This window comes from Polypterus senegalus, chromosome 2 (assembly GCF_016835505.1).
Source record: "Polypterus senegalus isolate Bchr_013 chromosome 2, ASM1683550v1, whole genome shotgun sequence".
Classification (NCBI taxonomy): Eukaryota; Metazoa; Chordata; class Cladistia; order Polypteriformes; family Polypteridae; genus Polypterus; species Polypterus senegalus.
In genome coordinates, this window is record NC_053155.1 from 197,905,113 (window position 1) to 197,921,013 (window position 15,901).

Consider the following 15,901-nt stretch of genomic DNA (forward strand, 5'->3'; position numbering starts at 1 on the left):
GCAGCTCGCAGTGCTTTACAGGATGAAGAAAGAAAACAAGAAAATATAAAAAGTAGGCAATACTAATAAACAAAGAATAATGTAAGGTCCGATGGCCTGGGAGAACAGAAAAACAAAAAAAAACCTCTGGCCTTCAATCCATGAATGTAAGAACTGCATGGCGCTTTGATCAGGAGGTGGTGGTGCAGATGAGCACCACAGAAAACCAGAAAAAGAACAGCAGAGAAATGAAATTCACCAGAGGAGGCTGCCATGATGTTCGATCAGCACGCAACGTGCCACTGTTACCTGAATATTCATAAAGTATTGCACTCATAGAAACAGTTTGCTTATGAAATATGATGCTTTCATGTACAATATAGGGTCATTGTATTCTGTTTTTAATTATTATCATGTTATTTGGCTTGCTTTTCCTTTTCATTATGCTTTCTCTTTTAGTTATTTTTGGTGCCAGTCTGTAAAAGAATATTTCCTTGGGCTCTGGTAGGAGAAATGCTGAGAAAGTTAAACGATATTATCTTAAAGTTACAGAAGTGTTACCGTATCTTTATCACGACTGCTGACCCACTCAACCCTGGGATTTTTGAATTGTCGCCTTGTGCCCTCCGACCTGACAACGGCTGGAGAAGATAACACCCAATGGCACTGAGAGCACCTCAGTTAGCGGTGAGCGAAAGAGCGAGCGGCCCGACTACTACAGCAACGTTCACCCGGCCTTTATTCAACAGAGGTCTCCTGGCAAAGCCTGACATAGATTGAATGTCGGAGAAGTTCTTTCATGTGAGCTGCGGTAAGAATCACCTTGTGTTGTGATTGGTTCTTGATGCTGAGGTGGCTTTGAGGTGGCGCTGTAAGCAAAGCTACGTTTCTACAGTGCATTTCCTGCATTGAACTGGTCAATAGTGTGCCATGCTGGACACAAGCTGACGTTGTAAGGTTGATTAAACACGCATGTCTGTGTGAGAAAGGGAGCACTGGTTAGTCAGTCATCAGTCAGTCATCATCCAACCTGCTATATCCTAACTACAGGGTCACAGGGGGCTGCTGGAGCCAATCCCAGCTAGCACAGGGCGCAAGGCAGGAACAAACCCCAGGCAGGGCGCCAGCCAACCGTAGGGCACACACACACACCAAGGACAATTTAGGATCGCCAATGCACCTAACCAGCATGTCTTTGGACTGTGGGAGGAAACCCACGCAGACACGGGGAGAACATGCAAACTCCACGCAGGTGTTAAGAAATGAAGGTTTCGTAGACTGCAGTTGTTATCCCCTAAAATTCAGCAGCCAAGCTGAAAAGAGAATGTTCTCCGTTAAGTCAACGATGGCTAGTAGAATGTATGAGGAGGAGAACCGTACATACTTTTTACACACATTTTGTGTATTTGTGTGTGTATTTGTTCATAAAATAATAAAAACTCCAACATCGTGTTGAGTGTAATGCACGTGTATTAATGTTTCTCCAAAGAGACTGTAGCATGGAAGAAATGAAGACCCCCAAATAATCCTTATATATAATTTGATTCTATCCGTATGTATGGTGTTCGCAGCAATACCTCGAGCGGCCACAAGAGCAGCGGCCGCGGGAAGGATGCGTAGGAAACGAAGTCACGTGACTGACGCGGAACGTAGACTTGCTAATGCGGCCACACGTACACAACAAACGGGTGAGCAACGTACGGCTACTAACGTGGAACGAAATCGGACACAACGTACAGATGAAGAACATGCACTACAGAATGCTACTAACGCTGCCAGACATCGTGCCAGCCGTGCACAAGCGACGGAAGAAGCTCGAGCAGCCGCAAATGCAGCACAGGTTGAACAAAATCGAGCAGCCCGTGGCTTGCGGTGGCTTAAAAGGTCTATTTTAACCACAAATCAGTGCCATGATAAACAAAATCAATTAAAAGAACTTAACAAAACAAATAACTCTTTGCAGAGAAAGTATGGATTTCACAAACGTTGAATTTGTAGCCCGATTCGATCGGACTCCCAGTCGCTAGTTAATTAGAATTTTATATATTGCCTTCAACAGTTCCCATCATTACAAAATGTAACAGGAAGTACAATAAATGTAGTGTATGTTTTCTGTCCTTGACAATAATATTGTAATGGAATTCATAAAAAAATGAAAAATGCAGTTCAGCCAAAGCTTGCTTACCTGCTGCAAAGACAGTGACCAAGTAATCAGCAGTCGGCCAGCAACAAGCCGCCAGACCGGAGGTGAGCACCCCGTGGCAGGTTTACAAATAACACATCTAAGTTTTATTTAATTATTGTAGTACTAGGGTGTTGTACCGTAATGTTAGCCATTATGAATGCAGAGAAAAGCCAAGCAAAATGGCACCTTTGATTGGCTAACTAAAAAGATTGCCTTGAAAACTTGCATATTGTAATCTTTTTAGTTAGCCAATCAAAGGTGTAATTTTGCTTGACTTTTCTCTACATTTAGTTATTGTAAAAATTCAGAAAATGACAAATAGTAACTGTTAATTAATCTATATAACAGAGGGTGCAACCAAAGCACGCGGGACAGAAGTTGTCAAAAAAAATCAAGCAGCATTAAATAGTTCAGATCTAAGGCATTGTCTCTTCCTTCCTGTCCTTTCACGTTTGTTAGAATATCCGTTAAACTGCCTTCCCAGTGGTCGAGTTAGCGAGTTATTTCTTCCACTTAGAACAGTCACAGTAGAGAGAAATGAAGGAATGTAATTTGGTGAACGGTTACAAAAAGCAGTGAAAAGCTGTATGCTACAATGGGATTAGCCTCAAGTTAAGTTGCATGTGATGCTATTAACATCAGGATAATCCAGAGCTACATATGTCTGGCCCTCTAAATTGCACAGTCAGTTAATCTTAACATTTACCTGGTTTTGTGGTTTCTTTCCTCCAAAGTATGGTATTATTCCTTGCACTTTGTATTTTCAAATCATAATTTATGAAAGGCTTATACAGTATATTTGAAATTATATTTGTGTACTGTATATGTAAAGCAGAATTTATTACCAAGGTGGATTTGTCTTGCTTTAAATATTTAAACACTGTTGAACTCATTTGCCTCTCTGTGCTTTTCTCCCATGCACTTTCTGAGGAGAATGCAAAAGCAACTCTAACCTAAAGTGGTTCAGTTAGCAGTAAACAGAATAAAAGTGAATGGTCACGAATGAGGTGAAAAGTATTGAGAACACCCATCCAACACGCTATATCCTAACTACAGGGTCACAGGGGTCTGTCGGAGCCAATCCCAGCCAACACAGGGCACAAGGCAGGAAACAAACCCCGGGCAGGGTGCCAGCCCACCGCAGGTATTGAGAACAGCAGGGAGAAATTAAATATATAGCAAATGCTCTGAACTCAGATTTTTCTAACGTTTTTACACATTAACAATTCAACAACTTTCCAGTAGCTATGGAGATACTCAGTTATTTGGAGAACACAGTGAGAGAAGTGCTGCTTAAACTAAAAAGGCTGAAGTCCAATAAATTGCAGTGACCAGATAATGTTGGCCCTAGAGAGTTTAAGTAAGATAGTAATTATATAATGATTAAAAAAAATGCATTATTCTCAGAAATACCTAAATATAGGAAGACAGAATTTAGAAATACCTAAAGATAAAATATATCATTTTTTTCCTCCATTATAATATACAAAAAAGGTTCATCATTATCATGCTAAGCCAAGTACAGCAGCTATAGGCCAAAAAGCTTAACATGTAGATCAATGCAAGCAATTAAGGAGAAGGCCGAGCCGCAGACCCCAAGAACAGGAGTGCCAATGAGCAGTCAGCATTGATTTATATTTGGGAGAGTTTTAGGAGGAAGTGGCACAGGTATATGGTTAGATGGGCACATATGATATTATTTATCTTGATTTTCCGAAGACATTTGATAAGGTCCTACATGACAGGTTGTGCATCAAAATAAAAGAGATGGATGTTTTGGGTGTAGTGGATAGATGGGTGCCAAAACCAATCTTAAACAATGGAAGCTGAGAGTTATGGTGCAAGGACCCTTACAGTAGATGATGGTAAAAGTGGTGCCCCTCAGGGGTCAGTGCTGAGGCCACTGCTTGTTTTAATATATTTAAGTGATCTGGACAAGGATATAAAAGCAAACAGATTAAATTTCCAGATGACCGTATAGTAGATGGAATAATGTAAACCCACATACAGGCTTATGTAGATTTGAAATTTAATGGAAGTAAATGTGACGTATTACAGGTAGGAGATGAAAATGTTAGATTAGAACAGACAATGGGAGATCAACTTGAATATCTACCTGTTTTGTAATTGATTTTTTTATTGAGTTGAACAGACATAAAACAGAAATGAACAAGTGCAACTAGTAGATTGTTGCAGTGCCAGAAATGCATTTATTCCGCTGACTGGTCTGCAGATCTTATTGTTATCGTCGTATTTTGTCTCTATTTATCCCTCACAGAGTCTAAGCAGTTCAGGTGCCAGCTGGAAGCTAATCCCGAATGGTGTACTAGTCTAGAATTTCCCTTCATTAATTTGTTTCATTTTTTTACTCCTTTTTTTGGAGGCGCCAAACACTACAATGGAACACAAGTCAGTGAAACAAATAAAAATAACATCGCATATAAAACAGTGTGCTCAAAAGTAGTCTATGAAACATGAATGTCAGGTTCTGAGGATTGTCCTCATTTTCCTTGGCACCAATTTTCCATGCAGTTTATGAGCTGCCATGACTTTCAGCAGAAATGAATGAGCACTGAGGCAAACGTGCAGATTGGTTTTAGGGAGTCAAAGGTAGACCTACCAGACAATCCTCACTGTTAGCTACAGTAAGTGTTCCAGTCAAGACGAGCCATTGAAGCAGCGTGTAATCTAACCAAGGCAGTGATGATCTGATGCTAAGGTCTCTCACCCAAAGCTGTCAAAATTATTCAAAGTAGAGTATACAGTGTTGTCATAGTCCGGTACTAAATTAATAAATACTCTTATTAGAAATCACATCATAAAAATTGGTAAATTAACTAACACTTAACCAACATAGAAAGAAATGTCCCCAGTGTTGCACAGCCAGCCTTTAAATGTCCTTATCTTGTCCCAAAAGGCACACCATGTTTGTATATATGTGTGTGTGTGTGTGTGTGTGTGTACACCTTGGAGTCTTCTAGCATAGCTAACCTTGAGCTCATCAGCCCTTGTGAACAGACCTGCGTGTTGTCTTTTTTGTTATTAGTAGTCCGTGTTGTATTTACATTCTGGATAGCGATACGGGAAGCTCTGTGTGCAAGGACGAAGTGGCTTTAACAGAAGCATCAGCTCCTTTGCTGCATGTATAATGCTCTTGTCAGAAAGTGCAGCAGCACTGCAGTCGTGGAGGAGCAGCTTCATTTCCTTATGGAGGTGTAGGTTAGTCCGTTGCCGGGATAGCAGCAGCTTTGGTAGGATCTCCTTGCACAACAGGAGGAGACTTTGTGCCTCTCTGACTGACTGGCAAGATGGAAATGGCCTGCAGTCCATGCTGAGGCAGGAGAAAATATCTTGCTGTTCCTTGTGTCTTCCCTCCAATGGATAACCTGTAAGAACGAAAGAGGAGGCTTCTTTTAAGAACTGTGACATTTTTAAAATATTTTTTAATTGTTAAAAAAAAAAAAGACCCATTAAAACAATGCAATGTCATTGTGGCTTATCTGATCGTGGGTCACTGGGAGCCACCATTGAGTCAAGTTTACCAACTAATTATGGATTTGAGAAAGGTGGCCATCTCCTCCTTTATTCCTTGAAAACAATAATGTAATGCCAGCAGAAGGACCCACCTCCTGGAGGCCATGTCTAAATCCAGCAGTGATGAAACTTCTTGTTGGCAGGTAGGACAGCCTTTTATCACTTTGGCTCTCTTTTAAAAGCTGCCTGTACTGTACTGTTTCTATTCATTTCACAAGATTGAGTCATTTGTTGTTTGCTGCTTGATCTGCAATTATTTATGTGTGCAGGATTAATTGGTTACATTCATTTACCTCCAAAAATACTAGCCAATTACCAAATACAGTGGAACCTGAAGTAATTTCCCCCATAGGATTGTATGTAAATACAATTAATCCGTTCTGGACCGTACAAGCTGTATGTAAAATATATTTTTTTTTTTAAGATTTTAAGCACAAAAATAGTTAACTATACCATAGAATGCACAGTGTAATAGTAAACTAAATGTAAAAATATTGAATAACACTGAAAAAACCTTGAACAGAGAAAACTAACATTTCAGACATTGCAAGAGTTCATGCTATAGCCTTACGAACCGCTCACTGTAAACACTTTTTTTAATGAGTTTTAAGCACAGGGAAAAAAATGAACATTTGAAAAATCCGTAATTTACACAAACTAACCATAAACAACCAAGAAAACTAACCTTGCATGAGTTGAGTTCTGGCATGAAGGAAGTGAGGAGGAACTAGGTGGAGAGGAGATTACAGTTTTGAGGTAAAGTCTGTGACTATGCGGGTTTGCTGTATGCTCCCATCTTGCTTCCGAGAGCCCTTAAACCCATCACCGTCAGTAATGTTACCGAAGAGCACGACAGTGAGCCACTACAATGGAGCAATCGGATGGTGCAAAAAGTGCCAAGTGCTTTTATTAAATTCAACAAAACAACAATCAAAAACAAAGTCCAAATTAAATAAAATGCAGTGCTTTCAGAATCCTTCAATAAATAAATGATCCCATAAAAACAGAAGTGAAGTGGAGGTTAAAATCCAATAGAAAAAGCCCTCATTAAATACAACGAGATTAAAACAATGCTTGAAGCAGTCTCTTTAAAAACAAGCCCAGTGCCTTCTTTAACTTTCGCGCTCTCTCTCTCTCTCTGCACAGCGGATACACAGGGAGAGACTGAACACGTGCAGAAATCATCGTGCGTATGAATCAAAGGGAAAGTGGCTTGTTCATCACCCAAGTGTGTGGTCGTGAACAGATGCAAAAGTTTGGCGAACTTTTTGGTCATAACCCAATTTGTACGTGTTCTGAGACGTTCGTGACCTGAGGTTCCACTGTAGATAATCACATTTCATTTACACGTGGCTCTGTTTGATCACAGTATATTTGCCTTTCCCTTTAGACAGTGATGTTAATTTCTTTAGTTATTCATTTAGAAATGTAATGCAGAAGATGGATCATGTGCAACCTCAGCTGTGCATCTACTGGTGCTGTTAGGCAGATTTGCTGATTTTTGGTGTTTCGAGTACTGAAATCTGTATTTCTTGTGGTTCTCGTTATCAGCTCTTTTAACAGCAGTCCTTTTGATCGAGTGTGACAACCAGTACCGGTGCTACGTTATTTTGTGGCCCAGGTCAAGCTTTTATTAATGTGCCAACCAACTGTTGGGTAGCTAACCCCCTTATGCGCCTGGAGCGAATACCTAATTCACCTTAATGGCAGTGCCGGCCCTGGTGATAACATACCATATATACTTGTGTTCAAAAATGCAACACTTGCAATTTTTTTTTTTTAACATCTTCTTGCCTTTTCTGATCTCGTACCAGTTCCTCAGATGCATCGAATTTTGTTGCAGCAGCACAGTTACCAATTTTTTTCGCCCCTTCAACGGTATTTAATTTAAAACCAGCTTTATATTTTCTTCTGATCGAACACTTCATTATAGATAAGGAATCGCGTCCGAGTTGGTGGGTGTGGTTCTGTGAGTTGTCGTCGTATCCAATGGTCTTAGAGTTGATGGGCGTGGCTCCTTCCTGCGTGTGCCATGGGCGTCTTACTTGTCGGCGGCTTAGTGAATCCACGCCCCTTCCGGCGTGCTTTCCATGGGTGTCTTACCTTAATGAATTATATATATATATATATATATAGATTGTAATGAAAGTCTTTTATCTGTCAGAATCGAGCAGCATTGTAATTCATCCACCCAAAGGTTTTCCCACCACTTTTTTCCATTTCAGGGACAAATGCAAACACTAGATGAAGTGCCAGTCCATCGCAAAATACATACACATGAAGTCATTCTGGGCCATCTTAGACTTGCCAGTAAACCCAACTTGCACACGTTTGGCCTGTGGGAGGAAATGAAAGCATCAGCAGAAGATCTACAGTACGCAGACCCTTGGGAGTTGGGTCACATTGAGGTCCCGGGCCTGTAAAGCTAATTTTTGGAGCTGGTTTGTTAATTAAAAGAAATTGAGGTTTTTTTTTTTTTATTTGAAGCCCAATTATACTGAAATATTCCTTAGGATATCTATTGCTATTGATTTTTAAATAAAAATAAAGTGTTAATTTCATGGTGACCATACATTAGTAATTTAAGTTCCTCAGATGTTTATGCTTTTGAACTGCTGCGGTGCCACATTAGAAGAATACAATAAAATGAATAAGTGTTTGCTGTAAATTAATTAAAAGACATATGGTAGTTCTTTCCCGTGTTATTTTTCTCACCCTCGTGTTACAGGTGGCTGTAGCTAGAAGTCCATAATGCTTCTAATTCCTGCTGTAAATGTTGAAGCACAGTTGCCTTGGAGTGGAAGCTCCTCCGTTTTTTAAACTGCAGACTGCTTAGATTAATTTGAATTGTTTGCTCAAATGTACCAGGATGAACTGAATTAATAGGACTCTTACAAGATATTTAATTACAGAGGCAATTCACAATGAAAGTGTTTCTCTTTCATGCTTTCTTTCTGTGTTGTACCAGTAATTTAGAACCTCAAAGTTGCCGATTCAATTAGTTTATCACCTAAGAATGGAAACTATGCATGGACCAGGAGCTGCTTCAAGTAGTTTATAGCCTGGGACCATTAAAAGATCAAAGACTGTGCAGTGTCATCTGTCATAAGGACAGAAAGCCAGCCAATCAGATGTGTGCAGTGTCACATGACTATGTGAAATTAGAACATGTACGTGGCTCGCTCAAAGGTCCAGGAGGCAACAAAAGCAGAGCATCATAAGAAGTGACATCGGAGATTAAGACACGAGACAATTTCATCTGGACGCCGGAGAGAGTAACCTACGAATAAGGCCGAACGGCGCCCAGGAAAACATCCACCCTTGACAATGCTGATTTTTAGGAAGCTTTTCTAAGATTTTTCTTTTTTTATCTGCTTTATCTTCTGTTCTGTTTTTATACTTTGTATCATTATACTGTAATCAATGTCAAATTGCTTTTACATTTCTATACTTTGTCCTGAGTGATTGAAGTTAATATTAGAGCACATAGTGGTGGAAGACTGTCGTCTTTGCCTGCTGGGCTATCAAAGTCGCTCCTTGATATTTAGAACATGTATGGTAGAAATAAGACAGTTGGTTAGAAAGTGGCCCAATAGCCCAAATGATTGAGTTTGTATGCCGCGAGGACACCAGTATGTTTGTTAGTGCTTGAGATTATAAGTCCCTATTATTTGCGATCACTATTACACACCCTTACTGTACGTGAAGGGGGGTCACTAGCTAGTCCCCTCCAACAGTAATTTTTTAAATAACTCAATGTTCCTTAAACTTGTTTATGTCAATGCCAGAGAAAGAAACTGCAGTTGTAACTATGAGTGTGCTTTCACCAAGGTCAAAACAATCTGCATTTTCTAAATTATCAGTGCTTTAAAATACAAATGTAGAAGGAGCAAAATTAGGTCTGGTCCTTGTCGTGAACTGTAAAAAGCTGCATCTTCACACAATTTTTTACAGGCACAAAATTATGTGGAAAGGTCATGAACCTCAGCTACATGCAGACTGCAAGTGATTTACAGTCCAGGGCATCAGCATATTTGTCAGCTCTCAACGGCAAGTGCTTAAAGATACTCTGAGTGGAATCATCCCTGCCAAAGCTGCATATCTAAAAACCTGTGGACACGAGAGGGAAGCCATTGAGCAAGACTGTCAGGAAAAATATGCATGTTTCAAAAACACATGGGTTGCATTGGTAGGCTTTTTCTTTTCATTTTTGCATTTCACATTTCTGTAAAAAGATCAAATCCTTGACATATAAGTGAAAGAGAAATTACAGTTTCACAACAGTATAAAAAACATTCCTTTCAAACATTTGTGTATTTAACCCACCAGCCTAACGCATAGATTACAGTGATGGGGACAACAGAATCATTTTACTGTCATGATTCACATATTTAAATTAAGTTTAGGTCACTGAAATAAAATGACTAGATTAAATATAATCTCAAAATTCAATGAAATTAAAGTATAGCTAATATCTTGAAATTTCACTTATAAATTCTGTTTGCTGTAGCTTAGTCTACGTATGCAAAGAAAGCAATAGCACCGTCCAGCCAATGCACAATGTTGGAGTTTCTGCAGCCATAGACTGACCGTGAAGTACTTTTTCAGTTTGCCAGAAGTGAATGTGGAGAGTGTAATCAATCAAGTCATAGATGTTGCTGGACAACAACAGACAGCATTTATCACGTTTTCATGTAAGCCCATTTGAACAATTTCTCTCTATTATAAAAAAAAAAATCCGGGGAGGGAGACTAGGGAGACGAGACGTGATGTTCTTGGAAGACAATTTGACGCCTGTGCAAGAGACACTTTAACGTCACACAAAGACAATTTGACATCCCGTGAGAGACACTTTAATGTCACGCGAGAGAAGGCAGTGAGACCACATTTAAAACAAGTTCACGGACATCTAACCAAGCAGTTGTTGGAATGCTTTTGGCAGACAGACATATTGTGCTCCCAGCTCTTAAAACAACGACAAGCAGAATGTGCAGCTTGCCAGCAGGGGAAGCCAGCAGATGATCCGACCACTTTTCCTTAGCTTGCGTTCAGCAAAAACACCCCCTTCACTATGCGAGCGACATGAAGTTGCAAAAGGACAGCTTCTGTACAGGCTTTTAAATGATCGACGTACAGCAGCAGCAGCAGAAAGCCAGCAGATGATCCAATGCCATCTCCTTAGCGTGTGTTCAGCCGCACCCCCTTCACAACGTGAGCTGCGTTATACATCCTGCGAGAAAGAGATGCAGCCACGCTCTGGGACAGAAGTAAAGGAAAAGTATTGTTTTTACAAAAGTTTTAAAGTAAAAGTGAAAATAATGCATATGTAACAATTCCCATGAAAATAACAATCTCTTTAAATTGTATATCTGGTAAACCAAACCCGGGTGAGCAGGGGGTGGAGCCCCCTAGACTATTAAATCAGTCTTTAGCAATGCTTGTGAAGCGCAGACGTGCAGTCCTGTTGCCATATTGACTTTTTTTATTTTACTGTGATTGTGTCCTATGCTATATCAGTGGCCTCTGAGGCAGCAGTGCTGACCAACATTGTGGACATATTGAATTAAACAGTAAAGCACATTTTTTTAAATTTTGACAAGACATCATTTCATAGATTCACTTTGAAAATAAAACCTAAAAAACTCAAACAAAAGTCCTACTAGTGGTGCCAATTAAAAAATGAACCAATTCTTGATTCATAAGTATAAAAGTCACTAAAAATAAAATTGATGTACAACATGGTGGCACACTGGCTGGCATCACTGCCACATAGTCCCAAGGGTTTGAGTGTTGCCCCCAATCATTTTTTTCTTTTTCTTCTTTTGGTGTTATTGGTTTTCTTGCTGTATGACAAAGATCTGTGTTTTGGTTTCTGGGTGGGCTTCAGACTGGCTAGGCCTATCCATTAATAATGTTTTTAAAATTTTGTATAAATGTATGTAATATGAAAAATGACATTATAGATATTAGACATGATAAATATAATATACAGTATGGTTGATGCAGCACTTGTTCTTGCATGCAGAACCTTTGATACGCTTTTGGCTGGCTGTGTTTTTTGGTTTTGGTGGCCTAAGCTGTTCTTTGGGTTAACTTGAGTTGGATGATAGATCGATCGATTGATTGATTGGTGCTGTTTATATGTAATTTAAATTATTTTGACACCAGTGCTTTGTTAAAATAGCTCTCTGAACTAACACCGGGCTTAATTTGATTTTAAATTGCAAATCCACATTGCCCATCACAGAAATGACAATGCCAACCTTAAGATTTGCCTTGGCGATAGGTCTGCTGCTGATGTGAAGTCTCCGAGTTGACTCCATTCATGTTGTTCCTGTGTCCCTGACACTGCATGGATAGCCTATAAACAAGAGGTGCCAAATTCAGCTCCTGGGGGTCCACAGTGGTTTTCATTTCAGCCACTTACTTAATTAGTAACCACTGATGCCTTACTTTTAATTAGTTTGCTGTTTAAGATTTAGAACTCTTAATAATTTTTTCCCTCTTTTTATTTAACTAGCTATCTAGTCTAGCTAACCATTTTCACTCCATCCAGTTTTTCAATTACAGGCCATTTACTGTTCATGAGACCCTTACATTTGGCCAGTTCCTGGATAGGACAGAAAATCAACATCTCCAAGATGGTGACCCTTCAGACTGCCTTCCAGACATGCCTTACAGCTCCGATCTCTCTATATCTATATATACATATACATACAGTACAGGCCAAAAGTTTGGACACACCTCCTCATTCAATGTGTTTTCTTTATTTTCATGACCATTTACATTGGTAGATTCTCACTGAAGGCATCAAAACTATGAATGAACACATGTGGAGTTATGTACTTAACAAAAAAAGGTGAAATAACTGAAAATAAAACCATTTCAGGTGACTACCTGTTGAAGCTCATCGAGAGAATGCCAAGAGTGTGCAAAGCAGTAATCAGAGCAAAGGGTGGCTATTTTGAAGAAGAAACTAGAATATAAAACATGTTTTCAGTTATTTCACCTTTTTTTGTTAAGTACATAACTCCACATGTGTTCATTCATAGTTTTGATGCCTTCAGTGAGAATCTACCAATGTAAATGGTTAATGAAAATAAAGAAAACACATTGAATGAGGAGGTGTGTCCAAACTTTTGGCCTGTACTGTATCTATATACAGTGCATCTGGGAAGTATTCACAGCACATCACTTTTTCCACATTTTGTTATGTTACAGCCTTATTCCAAAATGGATTAAATTCATTTTTTCCTTAGAATTCTACACACAACACCCCATAATGACAAAGTGAAAAAGTTTACTTGAGGTTTTTGCAAATTTATTAAAAATTAAAAATTGAGAAATCACATGTACTCACAGCCTTTGCTCAATACTTTGTCGATGCACCTTTGGCAGCAATTACAGCCTTAAGTCTTTTTGAATATGATGCCACAAGCTTGGCACACCTATCCTTGGCCAGTTTCGCCCATTCCTCTTTGCAGCACCTCTCAAGCTCCATCAGGTTGGATGGGAAACGTCGGTGCACAGCCATTTTAAGATCTCTCCAGAGATGTTCAATCGGATTCAAGTCTGGGCTCTGGCTGGGCCACTCAAGGACATTCACAGAGTTGTCCTGAAGCCACCCCTTTGATATCTTGGCTGTGTGCTTAGGGTCGTTGTCCTGCTGAAAGATTAACCGTCGACCCAGTCTGAGATCAAGAATGCTCTGGAGCAGATTTTCATCCAGGATGTCTCTGTACATTGCTGCAGTCATCTTTCTCTTTATCCTGACTAGTGTCCCAGTTCCTGCCGCTGAAAAACATCTACACAGCACGATGCTGCCACCACCATGCTTCACTGTAGGGATGGTATTGGCCTGGTTTTCAGCGGTGCCTGGTTTCCTCCAAACGTGACACCTGGCATTCACACCAAAGAATTCAATCTTTGTCTTATCAAACCAGAGAATTTTGTTTCTCATGGTCTGAGAGTCCTTCAGGTGCCTTTTTGCAAACTCCAGGCAGGCTGCCATGTTACTTTTACTAAGGAGTGGTTTCTGTCTGGCCACTCTACGATACAGGCCTGATTGGTGGATTGCTGCAGACTTGGTTGTCCTTCTGGAAGGTTCTCCCCTCTCCACAGAGGACCTCTGGAGCTGTGACAGAGTGACCATCGGTTTCTTGGTCACCTCCCTGACTAAGGCCCTTCTCCCCCGATTGCTCAGTTTAGATGGCCGGCCAGCTCTAGGAAGAGTCCTGGTGGTTTCGAACTTCTTCCACTTACGGATGATGGAGGCCACTGTGCTCATTGGGACCTTCAAAGCAGCAGAAATTTTTCTGTAACCTTCCCCAGATTTGTGCCTCGAGACAATCCTGTCTTGGAGGTCTACAAACAATTCCTTTGACTTCATGCTTGGTTTGTGCTCTGACATGAACTGTCAACTGTGGGACCTTATATAGACAGGTGTGTGCCTTTCCAAATCATGTCCAATCAACTGAATTTACCACAGGTGGACTCCAATTAAGCTGCAGAAACATCTCAACGATGATCAGGGGAAACATATAGGGAATCTGTATATCTATATCTATATATAAAGTGTAAAGTGCTTTTATTAAAACAATAAACAAAAACAATGTTCAAATTAAATAAAGTGCAGTGCATTCAAAAACGTCTGAAAATAAATAATCCATAAAAACAGTTGAAACGTGGAGGTTAAAAAACCAATAAATAGAAAAACGATCCTTTAAAAACAACGAGGTTAAAACCACGGCATGAAACAGTCTCTTTTTTAAAAAAACAACAAAGCTCAGTGTCTTCATGCTACCTTCTGTACTTGCCGGCTCCCCTGCTTCTCCTATAGGGCTCTACAACAGGAGGGTCGCCTACCTGCAGGAACAGCTGCCTTTCACACTGGTCCGGTAGCTCTCCGATCCCTGGCTACGTCGGGCTCCAAACCAGACCGAGACTTGGGTTAATTCCCAAGCGGCCAAGGCGCTCATCCTGGGGCTAAAATCAGCCCAAAGCCTCCTCGACTCCCGCTCCTTTCGACGGTCAGTCATCTCCTCTACTGGTCACCCCAACTCCTTAATCGCTCAGCTGGAGTGACCACTTCCTTCAGCCCCACCGAGTGTCGGCCAAACACTCCCCTCGTGGACTCACCTCCCAGCTGCCTGGTTTCTCTTATTCGAGCCTGCTCTTGCTCGCTTGCTCGCTCTCCTTCTCCCTCACACCAACACTCTCTCTCCACGCTGCTTCCTGCCTTCTCTCACAACCTCCTGTTCTCTTCTTTCTTTCTCTTTTCCTCTTCTCTTTCCTTCCTTTTTTTTCCCTCCTGCTCCCTATCCTTTAGCCAACTTGCGCTTCTATATATCAAGAGGGCATGGCAGCTATGGCAAATCAGCGGCCCCAGGAACAATCACGGATGCGTGGCCCTTTTTACATGAGCTGTGGACTCACTACACCACATAGCGTCCCAGCCAAGCTGAAGCCTTTTTTGTTTTAAGTGACTGTTAAGTTCAATTGAGGGAGGGCAGAGTACAACACGGCAGACTGATAGCCGGGAGCTGATTGATGTGGTAAGGGGGAGGCTAGACCCATGGGAGGAGGGGTTGGAGAGGCTGCTAGAAAGTTGTGTTTGGGGTTACACAGTCGGCGATTGTAAAACAAGTAAAACTTTTGTGACACTTTATTACGTCAGTCACTACAGTATCAAAAAAAAAGATAGCACAGATCTCATTGACGCAAACAAAAGGAGATTAGTTTAAGTCAGAGAATTTCAAAAACGGGATTTAACTCACATGCATCTATTGGTTACTTTGCAAAAAAAATTATTAACTGGTGATGATATGGATCGTTTTGTCTGTGCTGAAATTCCAAACAGAGAAACCTATCCTGAATTATGGTACAAAGTCATTAAACACGTCTCACTGACCTCATTTAAAAGATTCAGCATATTGGGACACGAAAGATTCCAAATGTTGTTTTTACAGAAGTTCTGAAATAAAAGTGAAACTAATGAAATAGCAACAATTCAAAGAAAAAAAATCTTACAAGTGTGTATCCAGAAAACCAAACAACCAAACACGGGGTTGGCGAGCGAGCAGGGGGTGAAGCCTCCTAGTGTGTGTATGTATATATATATATATATATACTTTAAAATATATAAAAAAGTCATGCACTTACAAAAAGGGACTTCAGGGGAGGGTAGGATAAGCTTGCCAATAC

The 15,901-nt window shown here is 40.4% G+C and overlaps 1 protein-coding gene across 1 annotated transcript in view; it reads right to left on the bottom strand.

The window, feature by feature from the left end:
- Nucleotides 1-2,417: 2,417 nt before the first annotated feature.
- The window catches only part of dipk2b (divergent protein kinase domain 2B), a 30,929-nt gene continuing 17,445 nt past the window's right edge, over nt 2,418-15,901 (bottom strand). The window contains exon 5 of the mRNA XM_039745160.1: nt 2,418-5,550. Coding sequence (XP_039601094.1) covers nt 5,207-5,550 — 344 coding nt within the window. The 3' untranslated portion in view covers nt 2,418-5,206. The remainder of the gene's footprint in view (nt 5,551-15,901) is intronic.